The sequence below is a fragment of the Erythranthe guttata genome, chromosome 4 (genome assembly GCF_056151865.1).
Source record: "Erythranthe guttata isolate IM_541 chromosome 4, IM_541, whole genome shotgun sequence".
In the NCBI taxonomy this organism is placed as follows: domain Eukaryota; kingdom Viridiplantae; phylum Streptophyta; class Magnoliopsida; order Lamiales; family Phrymaceae; genus Erythranthe; species Erythranthe guttata.
In genome coordinates this window covers 1,627,628-1,647,140 of record NC_142536.1, presented here as the reverse complement: position 1 = coordinate 1,647,140, position 19,513 = coordinate 1,627,628, and the positions used below count along the sequence as shown (strand labels likewise).

The window sequence follows — 19,513 nt, the reverse complement described above, 5'->3', positions numbered from 1 at the left end:
GGCATAACACACCAATATAAAATTGTGCAAGTGTCATTGCTTAGTTATGTTTGAGAACTTGTAGATAAAAAAAAATAAAAATAAAAAAATAAAAATAAAAGTTAAAACAATATTCACATGTCCATAACTAGATCAAATAGGCCCCCTAAGACTAATGGTAAATTAATAAAAATACGGTTAGTGGGCCAAGGCCCACATGATAAACTTTGATCCATAATTATTTTTTCGGCCCGTATTCGTAGCAGAAGACCCAACAATTTATCAATTCTTAAAGTAGCTTATCGATCGTAAGAGAGCTTATCAGCTGTTAATAAGCTCATAAATTACCATAATATGAGCAAATTTTCATATAGCTTTTTGGAAGCTTGTGATTGTGCACCAAAATTTTGAAAAGGACTTGAAAATATCATTTGTTTTGCTTGGCCAAAATGGCCTCATTTCATTGACAATCTTGTATTATTTTTTGGTTAAATCAAGACTAAGTCTCACCTAATTCTTTTTTATATCACTTGTCAACGAATTAATTAGAATAAATAAATAAATAAAAATTGTGGGTGTTTAAAATTGACCCGATCCACCACTTAAACACCATGTTTAATTTAGTTATTATTTATTTCTTGCAAACATCATTAAAAGGGAAGCTTCTTGCAAGGTTAGCAATATTGATCATGTTTCTACATATGGACTTTGGTTGACTTTTCAAGCTACTTAACTTTTACATCTTCTACCTTTTCATTTTTCTTTTTTAATTTAATTTTTAATACAAATATTATCGTTCAATTAAAATATTTATTGTCATTTATTGCTTTTGAATATGGAAACTTGCTGAAATAAATTGAGATTGGTGAATGAGAAAAGTGTGCCCAAAATAAATGTTTTTTATTTAATTTAATTAGATAAAATTAACAAATTTCGATTAATAGATAAAAATATATAGTGTTTAGTAATTATATACTTTTGACAAGGTCAAATTCAAACTTCGTTATCTATAGAGGAATAAAAACAAAGCTTAATCCGAATTGATCAAACCAAGAAACCTCCTTAATTAAAGTACTAACAAACAAAACCAGACAAATAATCTCAATTTATTAACAACTAATTAACCACTAATCAATATTAAAATAAAAATTGAAAAAATCAAAACGAGAAAAAGAAAATAAAAAAAGAAAAAGAGAAAGAAGGGAAAAGCAAAAGCGACAGGCATTCACGTTGTGCCTATCGATCACCGAGCGCCACGTGGACGATCAACGGACGTGGATCCCACGCCGACGTGGCATATCGCGAGTTTAACTGTTAATTGGAACAAGGGTTTAAGGAAATTAAAAAAAAAAAGACGGAGAAACGGGAAAAAGACCGTATCGTAGTATACACACTGCTGTGTGTGTATATGTGTTTTATATTTCTAGAGAGAGAAAGTGAGAGAGATGTTATAGATATAGAGCGAGAAACAAGGCGCGGAGAAGCCGTCCGAAAACAAGAGATAGAAAAAAAGCTTTGTATTTTCTTCTCCTCTCTCTGCTCAAAGCCTTTTCTTCCTAGTCCCAATTTCTAGGGCACAATCCAAAGATCGAAGACCTCATCGATAATCTAGAAAGGGAATTATTGTATTTGTTTGACTGGCATTTTTGATTCCCTCCCTTTAACAGAAATTGATTCGTAATATATATACACATATATTTATATTTATTATCTAAAGATCAGATTAATTTCTGGGATTATCAGAATTGGGTTGAATATATAGATACACGCGTACGCATATCTATATACACAGATCTTGCCGCTCCTTGTCCCTAATTTCACTCCGTCTGATCACATTTAATTTTCTCTTCGCCCTTTTTCGTTTTCATGTATGCCTGTAAATAAAAAATTGGGAAATGAGCTGGGAGATCCTTCTAGACAAAATCTAGAAGGGTTTAGATTTTGGATCTGATCGTTGGTGTTTGGAGAAGGCGAAGTCTCGTTCCTCGGATGAGAGAGTTGTTTTGTTTATATTATTATATATTTATATTTTACCATTAATAATCATCTTCAGTTGAGATTTCTGCTCGGTTTTTGTTTTGGAAATCAAGTGGGAAGAAAACGATGAAATGGGTAACATTGCTTAAAGACTTGAAGGAAAAAGTTGGACTTTCACAGGCTCCGGCACCACCCTCATCAACTCCACCCTCTCCGCCCTTCAGAGAAAGCGGCAGCAGCAGCAGCAATGTCTACGATTCGTCGCCATCCAACCAAGACCTTTGGACATTACCTTCAAGGTTAGATTAATCTTTTTTCGACCGGGACTTTGAATTGGTTTTGCATTATCTTTCAGTTTATGATTACATTGTTACTGTATTGGGAAGAAATTGATCAATCAACTGCTTGCCGATAGTGAATTTTGTCGGCTAAATCAGCTGCCTGTCAATTTTAGGGTTCTTAGGTAGATGAGTAGGAACTTTTCTCTCTTCGAGAATAATTTAACAACCTGGTGGGTATAAGTGTACTGGAGGAGTATGTATGCTACCGATGAGATTATCACGACAACCTGGATGGGTACAAGTGAATTAAGAATGATTTTATTTGTTGATATATTATGCTATCTTTAAAAGTGACAAACTGAAGAAAGAGACTTGCGCTCTATGAATTTAGTGGCTGTCAAGTTATAAACACGTCTCTTAGTTATCAGAGGCTTCTTGGTTAGAATATCGCGCTTTACTGCAGTAGCAATGTGTTCAATCAACATTTAGCATGTGTATACGTATGCTTCAGGGGCAGAATTAAATTGGTCAAGCCTTTGATGTTAAGTTCTTTTATGAGGAATCTGATGTTAAGTTCTTATTACGATTTTGACGCGTACCCCCCCGAACTGAACTTTGTATATTGCAGTCAACCTTAATAATGTTGAAATAAGATGGTAATTGTACGAACGGTAAGGACTTCAGTATATGACAATATTGATGCCTATATGGGAGGTTTCTCATTCGAGGTTCTCTTATATGAGATTTACACCTTTAATAATGTTCGTCATAGTTCTACAATAACTTTTGAAAGCCTTTGCACTGATGTGGCAGTTTTGATCATCTCTTGCCTTTGGGATGTATTGCAAATTATGGTTCTTTTATATTGAGGTCTACATAATCCTATAGATGCATCATTGTTTTTGTTAAAAAAAGTCAAGGCGTTGTATGGATAGCTTATCTTTTTATTTTTCTTGGCCTTGCTGCTTCATTGTTTGTTGCTATTTAAATATACGAGCATGATCTAATTTTTTGTCCTTTTGAAATTCTTCTTTGCAGAGACAAACAAGATTTGGAATTGGATTTCAAGAGATATTGGGAAGAATTCCGTTCATCTAGTTCTGAAAAGGTATGACAAGATGTTTTACAAAGTTGTAGAATTTTACCTATTGTGTTTGTACTCAAGAGATATTTAGAATAATTCCTTTCATGTAGGTCTGAACAGGTAAGGTAAGATGCCTGAAAAATTAGTAGAGTTTTACCTATTGTTGTCTTTATTATTGCTTGTGCTTTCTTGTAGACTGCTTCCTCCTACAGCTATGACACATGTTATCACTTCCACGTCCAATACTTAACTGCCGTTGATATTAATTATCATGTTTTCTGTGTATACAGGAGAAGGAGAAGGCCTTGAATTGGACTGTAGAAATTTTTTGTAGATTAGAGAAGCAACACACAAATGTTGCACAATTAATTTCCATGTAAGAGATTTTTTTTCTTCACCTCTTTATAACTTATAAATGTTCGAAAATGCATTTCAGTGGCCACATATTCTATCGTTTATGATGTGCTACATATTGCTTCATTGCCAATTTATTAGGTTTCTAAAGATCCAAAACTGGAAAAAGGTTCAGTTTATAGAATTTTAAATCAAACTATTTTCACCTTTTTGAAAGGCCGTGATAGTTTAACGCAACCATTTTCCCATTGAAACTTGTCAATGTTTTTTGGCTTCATTTATCAGTGATTTTCTTTTTTCAGTTTTATTACTAGGTCATATTGTACATTCTCCATCTGTTTACAGTTGACCTCTAGATATTCATTTTGAGACTAAAACTAATATGAACTTTGTAATCTGTAAGAAATATGACAACTTACTACCATCTTATCTTGCTATGAGTTTTAACTTTCGTGCTGAAAATAATATCATAATCTGGTGCTGTTACTGCAATTTGCAGGTTAGTAGAGACACACATTTTTTCTTTTGTTGTCGGAAGGGCATTTGTAACAGATATAGAAAAGCTGAAGTTTAGCAGTAAAACAAGAGCTTTGGAAGCTGAGAAAGTTTTGATATTTTTCTCAGAAACTGCAAAGGTGTTCTCAGATGTTTATATCTGAAAAAAATTCCTCCTTTACTTTAAACCCACAAAATTGCATTGTTTCGTGACCACTTACGCTCGTAGTTATGTGCAGGATGGCTTTAGACCAGGTGCAAATCTACTACACGCAGTGGAAGTGCTCGTATCTGGGGTTTGTCCATCACCTATCTATAGACTTCAGTATAATATAAAATGTTTTACATTATTTATGTCCAGCTTGAATGAGTATGTGGATGGCATCCTATTTCACATGACATGGAAGCTCATCCTATATTAATTTTCCCAAATTTTTATGCCATGTGAGACCTTTCAATCTCATTGATAACATTCGTTAGGATAAAGAATCTGAAAATAGTCTTGATACAATTTTCAGCATCCTGCATCTTTCCATTCTTGTTCTGTAAAGGCAAAGGTAATGTTTATGACTCGTCAATTTGTTTAGTGGAGTGTATTGTTGCCAGATGATGCAAAATGAACTAAGTATTACGTCCCCAAATGTGGATGCTCTAAATTTGAATGAAATTGTTTTGAAGCACATATTGCAATTTATTATAAGGAATGATTTGCGGTGATAATCGTCGATTGGTGCTTTCTTATGGAAATGAATAGGTTTTGTGTTTGGTGTCTCTGTGTGTGAGTACATGTTGTTCTTTATCCTTCTTATAGGTACAATTTTTTTTTTAACTCTGTTACTAATTCAAAACTGTTGTGTGTACAGCCGATTGATAAACAATCATTCCTTGATTCTGGGATCTTATGCTGTCTCATTCATGTTCTAAGTGCACTTCTTTCCCCTGTTGGGACCAGTCATTCAAAAAAGCCAAATAATAATGAGGATTTGCTGCGAGTAGATATAAATAATGATGCTGAAACAAGACCTGTTCGTCAGCTTGAGGTGCTTTTTATTTAATGTCAACATTGTTTCCTATCTGAGTGCTAACTGCTAAGTACAGGCTTACTCTTGGTGTTAATTTGCTCATTGTGATGTAATGAATTCCAAAATTTATTGTCTTCATTTATTGATTTATCTCCTTCACATGCTCTTTCTTTATTAGCAAATTTCAGAACATCTAGTAGATTGTATCGAAACTGTTAAAGTATTTCTTGCATGTTCAAATAGCATATAGTGTATGCAGCTTTGTAGCTGGAGCTCAGCTGTGGCGGCAATCTATATTGCCTTGCAAAACCTCAGGCCATTTTTTTAAAATCAATCCATTAAACATAAATTATTAGATGATTAAAGTTTGAGTAAACTGAAATTGACCTGCAGAAGAATTACAGAAGTGTAAAAGGCGTTCTATAATAAAACATGCAACTTTTACCTAGAATCAGTCTCTGCTAATAGTCGAAGTATTTCACTGGCCAAAAAATTATTGGTTGCGTATTCTGCTAACATACTTGGTCTATGATTCAGAAATTCTTACTGTTGTCAAATTTAATCAGGTTGAGGGCAGTGTTGTGCATATTATGAAAGCATTGTCGAGCCATCCATCAGCTGCTCAAAGTCTTATAGAGGATAATTCACTCCAGTTACTATTTCAAATGGTTGCGTATGGTTCTTTAGTAGTGTTTTCTCAATACAAGGAGGGTCTTGTTCCTCTGCATTCAATTCAGCTTCATAGACATGCCATGCAGGTAACACAATTTTTATGTGATATCAGAATAGCAAATGTGTTGTTTGTACAGATAAAATTTTGAAGCATGGTGTAAAACCATTTTCTCTGAATTGGTGAACTGATGATCCTTTTTCATTCCAGATTCTTGGCCTTCTCTTGGGTAATGACAATGGTTGCACTGCCAAGTATATACGCAAGCATCACCTGGTAAACAATTACGTACATGCATATATTTTTTCCACATGCCTACGCATATTTTTGCTGTTAATCATATGATGTACTCGGAATTGGTTAGCGATAAGATGGCTTGTCTAGAATGTAAAACGTCTTTTTCCAAGTTGCTTTAAGTCTTAATTAAGCAATATCATATGAACTGTTAAGTGCTCTTTTTCTGTCTTGAATATTTCAATCACCACAGACCGGATTTTCTTTGTTAACTAAATTTTTCCAATAATCAACACTTTAATCTATCGTGTTTTAATATCACCTGTGACACCCGAGTCGAAGCTTAAAGGTATTCCTTATATCAGCACATGACAAACCTGGACATTTAAAATAAATTTGCCACATAAATGGCTTGGTTCTCAAAGGGAATCGAACCTTGACGCTAAAGCTAGCCACCATACCTCAATATCGCTCATGCAAAGCCTTCACAGTGTCATAGCCTAGACCCTTCTAATCTATTTGGTGTAAAATGAACCATTCTAGTGGTATAGTTTCTAAGACATTTTATTTTGAAAATTATTAGGGTGCAAATTTTTTATGCAGTTCTTGTACAGTTTTGATTCCGGTTATATACGAAATGGAAGTCATTTGTTAAAAATACTTCCGACCTTATTCAACTGTACTATACCTGATTGGTCAATGGAACATGTAACGGACAATGCTGTTACCAGTGATTGATTCTAGATTTTCACTCTATTCCGTTTCAATTTTCCCATCGGAGTTCCTCTATGAATGCGGTAAAGTAGGTATTCCTGTGAAAAGGAAGAAAACAATGATGTGATTAGTCATTTAACCTTCCTCTTTTATCTTGATTTGATTAGTCTTTTCTCATTTCCTTATGACTTGAGAATGTAACTTTGATGTTACTTATTTTTCACTGTTGTAGATAAGAGCGCTTCTGATGGCTATTAAGGATTTCAATCCTGACTGCGGGGATCCTGCCTACACTATGGGAATTGTGGACTTGCTTCTTGAATGTGTTGAAGTTTCTTATAGACCTGGTAAGATAGCATAATATCTCGTATATAACTGAAAATGAACTTATTGTAAGATTCTTGTTTGTATTTCTTAACAGAAAGACTACATTCCTCTAATTACACAAAACTTGTATTTATGCTACTTGCTTAAGTGTAAAAAATGAATATTAATCCCTTGAGATAAATTAATTTTGGCCTGTGACTACACTTGGCACGATATATTCCCACAAAATTATAGACTTGGATGTTGATTTTCTGCAATTTTTGTGTGTAGAGGCTGGTGGTATCAGTCTCAGGGAGGACATTCATAATGCTCATGGCTATCACTACCTGGTCCAGTTTGCTTTGACTCTGTCCAAGAACAGAGGTGTTCAAACTTTCTATTCCATACCCGCTGATGATTTTGCCTCAGACAGTTCACATGCAGCGGGGGGGTTGGAGAGAAAAAAATCAAGAGAAAAAGGAGAAAATAACTCACCACGGAGTCTCTCTCCAACACTTAGTAGACTTCTCGATGTCATTATTACTTTTGCGCAAACAGGTCCATCAGATGCTCAGATATCACTTGGACTAAAAGCTTCAAAAAGCTCTTATTCAAAGCATAACGGGCATGGAAGAAGCCGCACATCATCCTCTGACCGAATTGCTGATGATATGTGGGAGAAGGATAAGGACAAAGTCAGAGATCTAGAAGCTGTACAAATGTTGCAGGACATCTTAATCAAAGCAGAAAGTACAGAATTGCAGGCTGAAGTGCTGAATAGAATGTTTAAGATGTTCTCCAGTCATCTTGAGAACTACACGATGTGTCAGCAATTGAGAACTGTTCCTCTCTTAATCCTTAATATGGCTGGTTTCCCTTTGTCTCTGCAAGAGATAATCTTGAAAATTCTTGAATATGCAGTGACTGTCGTGAATATTATCCCCGAACAAGAGTTGCTTTCACTTTGCTGCTTACTACAGCAACCAATAACTTCAGAATTGAAACATACAATTCTGTCTTTTTTTGTAAAACTCTTATCATTTGACCAACAGTACAAGAAAATTCTAAGAGAAGTTGGTGTGCTGGAGGTTTTGTTAGATGATTTGAAGCAGAACAAATTTCTTCTGGGGCCTGAGCAGCTTACTGGGGACGAAGGTCAATTGGACAGAAAAGCTAGTCCTACCAGCTTCAAGAAACACTTGGACAACAAGGATGCAATTCTTTCTTCTCCAAAACTTTTAGAATCTGGTTCTGGAAAATTTCCTCTTTTTGAGGTAGAGGGTACTATCTCAGTTGCTTGGGATTGTTTGGTCTCATTATTAAAGAAAGCAGAAGCCAGTCAGGCATCATTTCGTGCTGTTAATGGTGTGGCTATTGCACTTCCCTTTTTGGCCTCTGATATACACCGCTCAGGGGTCCTTAGGGTGTTGTCATGTTTAATCATTGAAGATGTCAAACAGGTACTTTAACCTTTCCTTTTCTCATTCTTTTCCTTTTAACTTTTACTACCTTGTTGCTTTTAGATTTTACTTCTGTACTTTATTCGTTATCTCTTACGGTGAATGTTACCGAGTTTCTTGTTTGATCCTTAAGTTTTGAAGTTATGATATGTAACTTGTGGTTTGATATTATCTTGAAATGTCGTCATGGTTAATCATTGAAAACTCGGAGTGGTTACTGAAATATTTCTTATTGTTGTTGGCCTTGTGGATCATGGTTGGATGAGACTCCCTAGTCCCAGTTTTTGTACTGGTTCATTAGCTTTGATTTGTTCGTTTAGTGTGTGTACTATATCTGTATGCAAATGCTATGAATCTTTTCTTTTTTCTCAAGAAAAAATACACCATAATCCATGTCATAGATGTATATTATGAATTTATGTATCTCGTATACAGATAGCTAACTTTATTATTTCAACATTACTCTTTTTTCACCCTGAAATTTGGTGAAGGGGTTGGATTTCGGTCGATTCATCTATATTGTTTTTTGGAAATTTGAAGCTATCTGTTGCGCTCCTGAAAGTTTGTTGGAGATAAAAGATTAGAAGTCCTTCATTTTTTATCATGTCTTGTTCATGTTGAAAGATGGCACTCCATTCGTGTTTGCACTCCTGAAAGTTTGTTGGAGATGAAATATTAAAAGTCCTTCATATTTATGTCTTGTTCATGTTGGAAGATGCCACTCCTAATCGTGCTTGCAGTTAGTCATTATCAATATGGTTTCAACTGAATCATATCTTGTTTATAGTTTGTGTTGTTTCAGTGAACTGATACTCTGTTCCATTAATTAATTGAATCTACTAGTGTTTAAGTTGCCATAATTTCTATCTTTTATTAGGCTCATCCGGAAGAATTAGGCGCATTGGTTGAAACTTTGAAAAGTGGGATGGTTACTAGTGCTTTGGGATCCCAATACGCACTTCAAGATGACGCCAAATGTGATGCCTTAGGAGCCTTGTGGCGCATATTGGGAGTTAATAGCTCAGCCCAGAGGGTTTTTGGTGAAGCAACTGGCTTTTCTCTTTTATTAACCACCCTTCATTCTTTTCAGAATGATGGAGAACAGGAAAACCAACTATCTATATCTGTATGCGCTAAGGTTTTTACATATGTGATGCGCGTGATGACAGCAGGGGTTTCTGATAATGCTGTCAACCGGACAAAACTGCACACAATACTATCTTCACATACCTTTTCTGATCTTCTCTCTGATTGTGGGTTAATTTGTGTTGAATGTGAACGGCAAGTCATACAATTGTTTTTGGAACTTGCTTTAGAGGTAGTTGTTCCTCCATATCTAACATCAGAAGCTACAACAGTTTCTAATGACAGTGGAAATGAGTCAGCTAGTTTTCTTTTGATCACACAATCCGGTTCTTTTGTCCCTGACAAGGAACGAGTGTATAATGCTGCTGCTGTGAGAGTGCTCATACGTGCTCTACTGCTGTTTACTCCAAAGGTGCAACTTGAATTGCTAAACCTTATTGAAAAGCTCGCTTGTACTAGCTCCTTTAATAAAGAAAACCTCACTTCTGTAGGTGCGAATTGCCGAATCAAGTTTTTTTGTTATTTTACCTATTTGAATAATCATATATAGTAAATTTTGTTCCAATGCTGCTAGGTTGCGTGCAACTTCTTCTGGAGACTATATACCCCTTCTTATCGAGCTCTTCGCCATTGGTTTCTCATGCTTTGAAAATTGTGGAAGTTCTTGGGGCCTACAGGTAATGACTGTTATAAGTGTGGCATCTATGTTATCTTTAGATTTCTTTCTCGCTGATATTTATTTTGACAAACTGTAATGATTTGAGGATGCAAAATTCTTGATTGACAGGCTATCAGTATCAGAACTCAGAATTCTTATCAGATATATTTTCCAAATGAGACTTGCAAGTTCTGGCCGTTGTCTTGTTGAGATGGTTGAGAGATTGATTCTTTCAGAGGATATGGGCTCAGAAGACGTGTCTCTTGCACCATTTGTGGAGTTCGACATGAGAAAGATAGGGCATGCTTCTATTCAAGTGCCATTAGGGGAAAGGTCATGGCCTCCTGCTGCTGGTTATTCTTTTGTTTGTTGGTTTCAGTTCCGGGATCTCTTAAAATCATCGGCAAGGGAAACGGAAGCTTCTAAAGCTGGATCTTCTAGAAGTCCTAGCATGACAAATGGACAACAACTGGGAGCCCAGGTTCTTCGAATATTTTCTGTTGGGGCTGTTGATAGTGGTGGTTCGTTTTATGCAGAACTTCGTCTGCAGGATGATGGGCTTCTAACACTTGCCACAAGCAATTCTTCCTCATTGACTTTTTCTGGGCTAGAAATGGAGGAAGGTAGATGGCATCACCTTGCAGTTGTCCATAGCAAACCAAATGCTTTGGCTGGACTATTTCAAGCTAGTGTTGCTTATGTATATCTTAATGGAAAGCTAAGGCACACAGGGAAGCTTGGATACTCCCCCTCTCCTGCCGGGAAGTCTCTTCAGGTGACTATTGGGACACCAGTCGCTTGTGCAAGGGTGAGTGATTTGTCATGGAAACTCAGGTCTTGTTACCTGTTTGAAGAGGTACTCTCACCAGGTTCCATATGTTTTATGTACATTCTTGGGAGAGGATACAGGGGGCTCTTCCAGGATACCAATCTGTTGCAATTTGTTCCAAATCAGGCTTGTGGTGGGGGCAGTATGGCTATATTAGATTCTTTAGATGCAGACCTGACTTTAACCTCTAACATGCAAAAACCTGAGAGTGCTGGCAAGCAAGGTGTCTCTAAGGTGGATCAAAGTGGAATTGTTTGGGATTCTGATAAATTAGGAAATCTATCACTGCAGTTGTTGGGTAAGAAACTGATATTTGCATTTGATGGTACTAGTACAGAAATATTCCGAGCATCTGGCACCTTATCCATGCTCAACCTAGTTGATCCTCTGTCAGCTGCTGCTTCTCCTATTGGGGGTGAGTAAATCCATGGTTCGTTCTGTAGTAATATTTATTGTTTCAACCTTATGTGGAGCGTAACATTAGATTCTTAGCTAATTGTTTTTAATATTTTTTGCGGACTTTCTTCAGGGATCCCACGTTTTGGTCGACTTCTTGGAGATATTTATGTCTGTAAGCAATGTATCATTGGTGATACAATCCGAACCATTGGTGGCATGGCAGTTGTCCTTGCACTTGTTGAAGCTGCTGAAACTAGAGACATGCTTCACATGTCATTGACGTTACTGGCATTTGCACTTCATCAGAATCCGCAGAATGTGAGAGACATGCAGAAGTACCGAGGATACCACTTGCTAGCTCTTTTTCTTCACCGCAGAATGTCATTGTTTGACATGCAATCACTTGAGATATTTTTCCAAATTGCCGCATGTGAAGCTTCTTTTTCCGAACCAAGAAAAATCGGAACGGTGCAAAGCAACTTATCACCTGCTTCCACCATTAATGAAACCAGTTTTGAAGAACTCAATTTATCGAAGTTCCGGGATGAATTTTCGTCAGTTGGATCTCAGGTGGATATGGATGATTTTTCTGTACCAAAAGATTCATTTAGTCATATTTCAGAGTTGGAAAATGCAGATGTGCCCACAGAGACATCTAATTGTGTTGTTCTGTCTAATGCTGATATGGTTGAGCATGTCTTGCTGGATTGGACCCTTTGGGTGACAGCTCCTGTCCCGATTCAAATTTCTTTACTTGGATTTCTTGAGCATCTAGTCTCCATGCATTGGTATAGAAATCACAACCTTACAATTCTTCGAAAAATTAATCTTGTTCAACATTTACTTGTGACCCTGCAGAGGGGTGATGTTGAAGTGCCTGTGTTGGAAAAATTAGTTGTGCTACTGGGTGTAATTTTGGAGGATGGATTTCTTCCTTCTGAATTGGAACTTGTTGTAAGGTTTGTGATTATGACATTCGATCCACCTGAACTCACATCACGTAATCATATCACACGGGAATCAATGGGAAAGCATGTTATTGTACGAAATATGTTACTTGAGATGCTAATTGATCTCCAGGTGACCATTCAATCAGAAGAGTTACTTGAGCAGTGGCATAAAATTGTTTCATCGAAATTAATAACTTATTTTCTTGATGAGGCTGTTCATCCTACTAGTATGAGGTGGATCATGACTCTTCTAGGTGTGTGCCTCGCATCTTCTCCTACATTTGCGCTTAAATTTCGATCAAGTGGAGGTTATCAAGGTTTGGCAAAGGTGCTTCCAAGTTTCTACGATTCTCCCGATATATACTATATATTATTTTGTCTGATGTTTGGAAAGCCCGTGTATCCAAGATTACCGGAAGTGCGCATGGTTGACTTTCATGCCCTCATGCCAAGTGATAGTAACTGTGGGGAGTTGAAATTTGTGGAACTTATGGAATCTGTTATTGCTATGGCAAAATCAACATTTGATAGGTTATTCATGCAGTCAATGCTTGCACATGAAACTGGCAATCTCTCTCAGTTTGGTGCTAGCACTGTGGCAGAGCTAATGGATGGCCATGTTGACATGGCCGGAGAGCTCCAAGGTGAAGCTCTGATGCACAAAACCTATGCTGCTCGCTTGATGGGTGGAGAGGCATCAGCACCTGCTGCTGCCACTTCAGTTCTGAGATTTATGGTTGATCTTGCGAAAATGTGTCCTCCCTTTTCAGCTGTGTGCAAACGTGCTGAGTTTCTCGAGAGCTGCATTGACCTCTATTTTTCCTGTGCCAGGTATATTAGTGTTTCTCTGCTGTTTATTTTGTTAGTCGAGTTATCTCGGCTGTGGCCTATGGCTGGTTTGCTTTGGTTGCATGTAATTTAGAAAGTCTGTGCTGACTGGTTTGGTTAATCTGTTTATTTGTTAATCCAGGGCTGCACATGCTGTGAGGATGGCAAAAGAACTCACTGTAAAAACCGAAGACAAGAATTTGCATGATGGTGATGATAGCAGTAGCTCCCAGAATACTTTCTCTAGCTTGCCTCAAGAAAATGAGCAGTCAGCAAAGACTTCTATCAGTATAGGGAGCTTTGCCCAGACAAATGTTAGTGCTAGTTCTGAAGATATGCCTATTTTCCCAAATAACCCGACAAGTGAAAAACCAGAGACTGGTATTGTAGCAACACAGCTGGAATTGCACAAATCAGTGAAGGGAGAGGCTCATACTGTTGGGAGTGTTGATCGTGAAGCAGTTGACCAGGTGTCCCATCCGACGTTTGGCAATAATGAACTCAACTTCCGTGATGCAAAAAACATGCCAGATCATATTCATCAAAATGATTCACAAAGTTCGTTGTCTTCCACCATGCCTGAATCTCCTAGTTTGTCTGAGAGATCTAATTCCAGGATCCCAATTACTCCGTCTTCATCCCCGGTTCTAGCATTGACATCTTGGCTGGGGGGTGCCAGTCGCAATGACTCAAAACCCCTATCAGCTTCAACTCCTTCCATGGAGTCTTCCATGTCCATGAATGATATTGATTCCTCTTCCAATTTGAAGTCTGCTTCTCAGACATCTGCTTCAAACACATTATTTGCAATAAGTCCAAAAATTCTTCTTGAAGTGGATGATTGTGGCTATGGAGGCGGTCCATGTTCTGCTGGAGCTGTTGCAGTTCTAGATTTCGTGGCAGAAGTTCTATCCGATTTTGTCACTGAGCAGATGAAAGCTGCATCAATTGTTGAGACTGTTTTGGAAAGTGTACCTATATATGTCGATGCTGAATCTGTTTTAGTTTTTCAGGGACTGTGTCTTACAAGACTGATGAACTTTCTCGAGAGACGTCTCTTACGCGATGATGAAGAAGACGAGAAGAAGTTGGATAAGAACCGGTGGTCCATAAACTTAGATGCACTGTCCTGGATTATCGTTGATCGTGTGTATATGGGAGGTTTTCCTCAGCCAGCTGGTGTACTGAAGACTCTGGAGTTCTTGTTATCCATGTTGCAGTTGGCAAATAAAGATGGTCGGATTGAAGAAACACTTCCGGCTGGCAAAGGACTCCTTTCTATGGGGAGAGGAAGCAGACAACTTGATGCTTATATTCATGCTCTCTTTAAGAATATGAATCGTATGATACTATTCTGTTTCCTTCCGTCGTTCTTGTATACCATAGGGGAAGAAGACCACCTTTCACGTTTGAGCTTGCTGAATGAACCAAAGAAAAGATTGTTTCTTTACTCATCAACAGAGGAAGAAGGTGTTGACATTTTCACAGTTTTACAGCTACTGGTTGCTCACAGGCGGTTAATATTTTGCCCCAGTAATCTTGAAACAGATCTAAATTGCTGTCTTTGCATAAATTTAATATCTCTTCTCCATGACAAGAGGCAGAATGTGCAGAATGCAGCCGTTGACATTCTCAAGTATCTTCTGGTGCATCGTAGGCCTACACTAGAAGAGTTTTTTGTCTCTAAACCAAACCAAGGGCCTTCATTGAATATTCTACATGGTGGTTTCGATAAGCTTTTGACTGGAAACTTGTCAGGATTTTTTGAATGGCTGCATACTTCTGAGTCAATCGTCAATAAAGTGTTGGAACAGTGTGCCGCCATTATGTGGGTGCAGTATATTGCAGGATCAGCAAAGTTTCCCAGTGTGAGGATAAAGGGCATGGATAGTCGTCGTAAGAGAGAAATTGCGAGAAAATCTAGGGACATCTCAAAACTGGAGCAACGACATTGGGAGCAGGTAAATGAACGGAGAATTGCACTTGATTTAGTTCGTGATGCAATGGCTACCGAATTACGTGTCATCCGTCAGGATAAGTATGGATGGGTGCTTCATGCTGAAAGTGAGTGGCAAACTCATCTCCCACAACTTGTACATGAGCGAGGAATATTTCCAATTAGCAAATCATCTGTCGACGAGGAGGAGCTTGAGTGGCGTCTTTGCCCCATTGAAGGTCCGTACAGGATGCGGAAAAAGCTTGAACGCTCTAAACTAAAGATAGACACCATCCAAAATGTTCTGAACGGACAATTTCTTTTAGGGGAAGGAGAACAGTCCAAGGAGAAAACTGAAAATGCCTCCAATATTGAATCAGATCCCTTTTTCAATCTTTTAACTGGTAAGGCAAAGGACGACTCTTTTAATGTTGAGTTGTATGATGAATCAACTTTCAGAGAATCAGATGATGCTCGGGATATAGCTTTTTCTGGGGTTGGATGGAATGACGATGAAGATAGTATAAATGAACCAAGTCTGCATTCAGCGATGGACTTTGGTGTTAACTCCAGCGTGGCATCCACTCAAAGAGCAGAAAGTATTCGGGAGAAGTCTGAATTCGGATCGCCAAGGCAATCTTCTTCCATAAGAATCGATGAAGTGAGAGTATCAGAGGACAGATCAGATAAAGAACTAAATGATAATGGTGAATACTTGATTAGACCTTATCTGGAACCTCTGGAAAGGATCAAGTATAAGTACAACTGTGAACGAGTTGTAGGCCTTGACAAACATGATGGTATATTTCTGATAGGAGAACTGTCGCTCTATGTCATTGAGAATTTTTACATTGATGATTCCGGGTGTATATATGAAAAAGAGAATGAAGATGAACTCTCCATCATTGATCAGGCTTTGGGTGTAAAAAAAGATTTTTCTTGTAGCATGGATTCCCAAACCAAGTCAACTTCATCTTGGGGCGCTGCAGCCAAGGCATATACTGGGGGTAGGGCATGGGCATATAATGGTGGTGCCTGGGGTAAGGAAAAAGTGGGAAATAATGGTAAGGTGCCTCATCTTTGGCGTATGTGGAAGCTCGACAGTGTCCATGAGCTTCTAAAGCGTGAATATCAGCTTCGCCCGGTTGCTGTTGAGATTTTTAGCATGGATGGTTGCAATGATTTGCTGGTTTTCCACAAAAAAGAGAGAGAAGAAGTTTTCAAAAATTTGGTGGCGATGAATCTGCCAAGAAACAGCATGTAAGTTATTAAGTTCATCCTGGCTTTTACATGTTTTGTCTGGCTATTCATTACCGATTCTGTGTATAGTCTGTAACTATACAAAATTTGAGCTCTTCTGCAACTATTATTTTCTTCTTTTGGTTTTTTAAATTCAAAATTTGAGCTCACATTTATACAATACATGGTTTTACAGTTTAGATGCAACGATATCCGGGTCAACGAAACAGGAAAGCAATGAAGGCAGCCGTCTTTTTAAGGTTATGGCAAAATCCTTTTCCAAGAGGTGGCAAAATGGAGAAATTAGCAATTTTCAATATATTATGCATCTCAACACTCTAGCGGGCCGTGGATACAGCGATCTCACACAGTATCCAGTGTTCCCTTGGATCCTGGCAGATTACGAGAGCGAGAATCTTGATTTTTCAAATTCAAAAACGTTCCGTAAGCTTGAGAAACCAATGGGTTGTCAAACACTGGAAGGAGAAGAGGAGTTCAGGAAGAGGTTTGTTCTGATCTTCTCTCTCTATTACTACCTGTTTCCTCGAGTTAGATCTTCTCTCTCTTCTTAATTTATTAGCATTCCGTATATTTGTCCAGATATGAGAGCTGGGATGATCCAGAAGTTCCCAAGTTCCATTACGGTTCTCATTACTCTAGTGCTGGGATTGTTCTCTTCTATCTTTTGCGCCTTCCTCCCTTTAGCACCGAGAATCAAAAGCTGCAGGGTGGACAATTCGACCATGCCGATCGTCTTTTCAACAGCATCCGCGAAACCTGGTTTAGTGCTGCTGGGAGAGGCAACACATCTGATGTCAAGGAACTAATTCCAGAGTTTTTCTACATGCCTGAATTTCTGGAGAACAGGTTCGATCTTGACTTGGGCGAAAAACAATCTGGGGAAAAGGTTTGTGGAAATCTGAATATTTAGTTGACTTCTTTTCTCTATCCTTACATTTTTGTTGTGTATTAGTGTGTGCTTATAAGCTCGTGATCTTCTTCTGCCAGGTTGGTGATGTTGTCTTGCCACCATGGGCCAAGGGCAGCGTAAGGGAGTTTATTAGGAAGCATCGAGAAGCTTTAGAGTCTGATTATGTTTCAGAACATCTGCATCATTGGATAGACCTCATTTTTGGCTATAAACAGAGAGGAAAGGTTAGTGTCGAAATATTGTTGCCTTTTTATTCATTTAAATGTGTTTTTATTGCTTTAACTATTTTTGCTCCATATTTCTCCCATACTGGGCTTAAACAAATTTGATGGATTTTTCAGGCGGCTGAGGAAGCTGTCAATGTCTTCTACCACTACACATACGAAGGCAGTGTTGACATCGACTCGGTCACCGATCCCGCCATGAAAGCTTCAATACTAGCACAAATCAACCACTTCGGACAAACACCGAAACAGCTCTTCTTAAAGCCCCACGTCAAAAGACGAACAGATAGAAAGCTTCTCCCCCACCCTCTCAAGTACTCGACGCTGCTGGTTCCTCACGAGATGCGCAAGACCTCAACTTCCATATCCCAAATCGTGACATTCGGCGACAAGATTCTCATCGCCGGTGCAAACAACCTAATAAAGCCAAGAACCTTCACAAAATACGTCGCGTGGGGTTTCCCCGACCGCAGCTTGCGATTCATGAGTTACGATCAAGACAGGCTTCTCTCCACTCACGAGAATCTCCACGGTGGCAGCCAAATCCAGTGCGTGAGTGCGAGCCACGACGGACAGAGCCTGGTCACAGGTGCAGACGAGGGCCTTGTCTGCGTTTGGAGAATCGGAAAAGAGGGGCCCCGCACTCTCCAGCTCCTGCAGCTGGAGAAGGCTCTTTGTGGCCACACGGCTAAAATCACGTGCCTCCACGTCAGCCAGCCCTATATGATGATTGTGAGTGGGTCCGACGATTGTACAGTCATACTATGGGATCTCAGCTCTTTGTCATTCGTCAGGCAGCTCCCTGAGTTTCCCTCACCGGTTTCTGCTATCTACGTGAACGACTTGACCGGCGAAATCGTGACTGCTGCTGGAGTTATGCTTGCAGTTTGGAGCATCAATGGTGACTGCCTTGCAGTGGTCAACACCTCGCAGCTTCCATCTGACTTCATCCTCTCACTTACAGGCTGTACCTTCTCTGATTGGCTGGAAACGAACTGGTATGTATCGGGCCACCAGAGTGGGGCGGTCAAAGTCTGGAAAATGGTCCACTCCTCCACCGAGGAGGCTGCACAAACAAAACAATCGGGAAGCCCAACAGCTGGGCTGGAGCTAGGGAGTAAAGTTCCAGAGTACAGGTTGATCATGCACAAGGTGTTGAAGTCACACAAATATCCAGTCACAGCCCTCCACCTGTCGAGTGACTTGAAACAGCTGTTGAGTGGTGACTCGCACGGCCACCTAATTTCGTGGACGTTACCAGATGAGAGCTTGAGATATTCGATTAACCAGGGGTAATAAACTCAGGTGAGATGATAGTGATGGTTGGCTTGGTATTTTAGTGTACCCTCCTTTGGTTTGGGGTGTCGTTTCTTGGGGTACTTTGGCAGTACTTTTGAGGCAAAGAAACCATTTTACAGATGCAAAACGGAGGCTGTAATATATTGCTAATTTTGCAGAAAGAACAAAGGAGTTTTAAACCTGGGAGTAAACAAAGAAGGAAAATCTTCTTACCCCCTTTTATAGCAGCTCACGGGTTCACGAATAGGGGTCGGGGGGAAAAGTTGGGGTGCATATGTATGTTGTATGTTTGAAGATTGAAGTAGGGGGAGGGAGGCTTGTGCTATATGTAGTATATATAAAAATATATATATATATATATATATATATATATATATATATATATATATATAGGTTACACATGATGACAGTGTAAAATGAGGTTGTATAGAAGATAAGTGTTGGCTGAACACTTATTTATTATCCCTGCTAACTTTCATGCAGCTCCAATTTTTATTTTTATTTTTGTTTGTGAAATGTACAACTACTTTTGGGGTTGTGGTAAATATTGCAAAACTT

The 19,513-nt window shown here is 38.6% G+C and overlaps 1 protein-coding gene across 1 annotated transcript; it reads left to right on the top strand.

The window, feature by feature from the left end:
* The first annotated feature begins 1,426 nt into the window (after window positions 1–1,426).
* LOC105952791 (Beige/BEACH and WD40 domain-containing protein) lies at window positions 1,427–19,299 on the top strand. Its single transcript, XM_012976372.2, has 19 exons — window positions 1,427–2,255; window positions 3,276–3,345; window positions 3,612–3,697; window positions 4,175–4,310; window positions 4,410–4,466; window positions 5,034–5,210; window positions 5,759–5,950; window positions 6,073–6,138; window positions 7,043–7,157; window positions 7,408–8,576; window positions 9,454–10,153; window positions 10,237–10,339; window positions 10,450–11,564; window positions 11,679–13,329; window positions 13,469–16,522; window positions 16,698–17,006; window positions 17,102–17,408; window positions 17,510–17,656; window positions 17,774–19,299. The coding sequence occupies exons 1-19, from the start codon at window positions 2,083–2,085 to the stop codon at window positions 18,950–18,952; spliced, it is 10,806 nt and encodes a 3,601-aa protein (XP_012831826.2). The 5' UTR covers window positions 1,427–2,082; the 3' UTR covers window positions 18,953–19,299.
* Window positions 19,300–19,513: the final 214 nt, after the last annotated feature.

Excerpts from the sequence above, each read along its gene's own strand:
- LOC105952791 (XM_012976372.2), top strand. The coding sequence starts at position 2,083 with ATGAAATGGGTAACATTGCTTAAAGACTTGAAGGAAAAAGTTGGACTT. Across the intron at positions 5,951-6,072 it reads TTCATAGACATGCCATGCAG|ATTCTTGGCCTTCTCTTGGG; the intron begins GTAACACAATTT and ends TTTTCATTCCAG. Across the intron at positions 11,565-11,678 it reads TGCTGCTTCTCCTATTGGGG|GGATCCCACGTTTTGGTCGA; the intron begins GTGAGTAAATCC and ends GACTTTCTTCAG.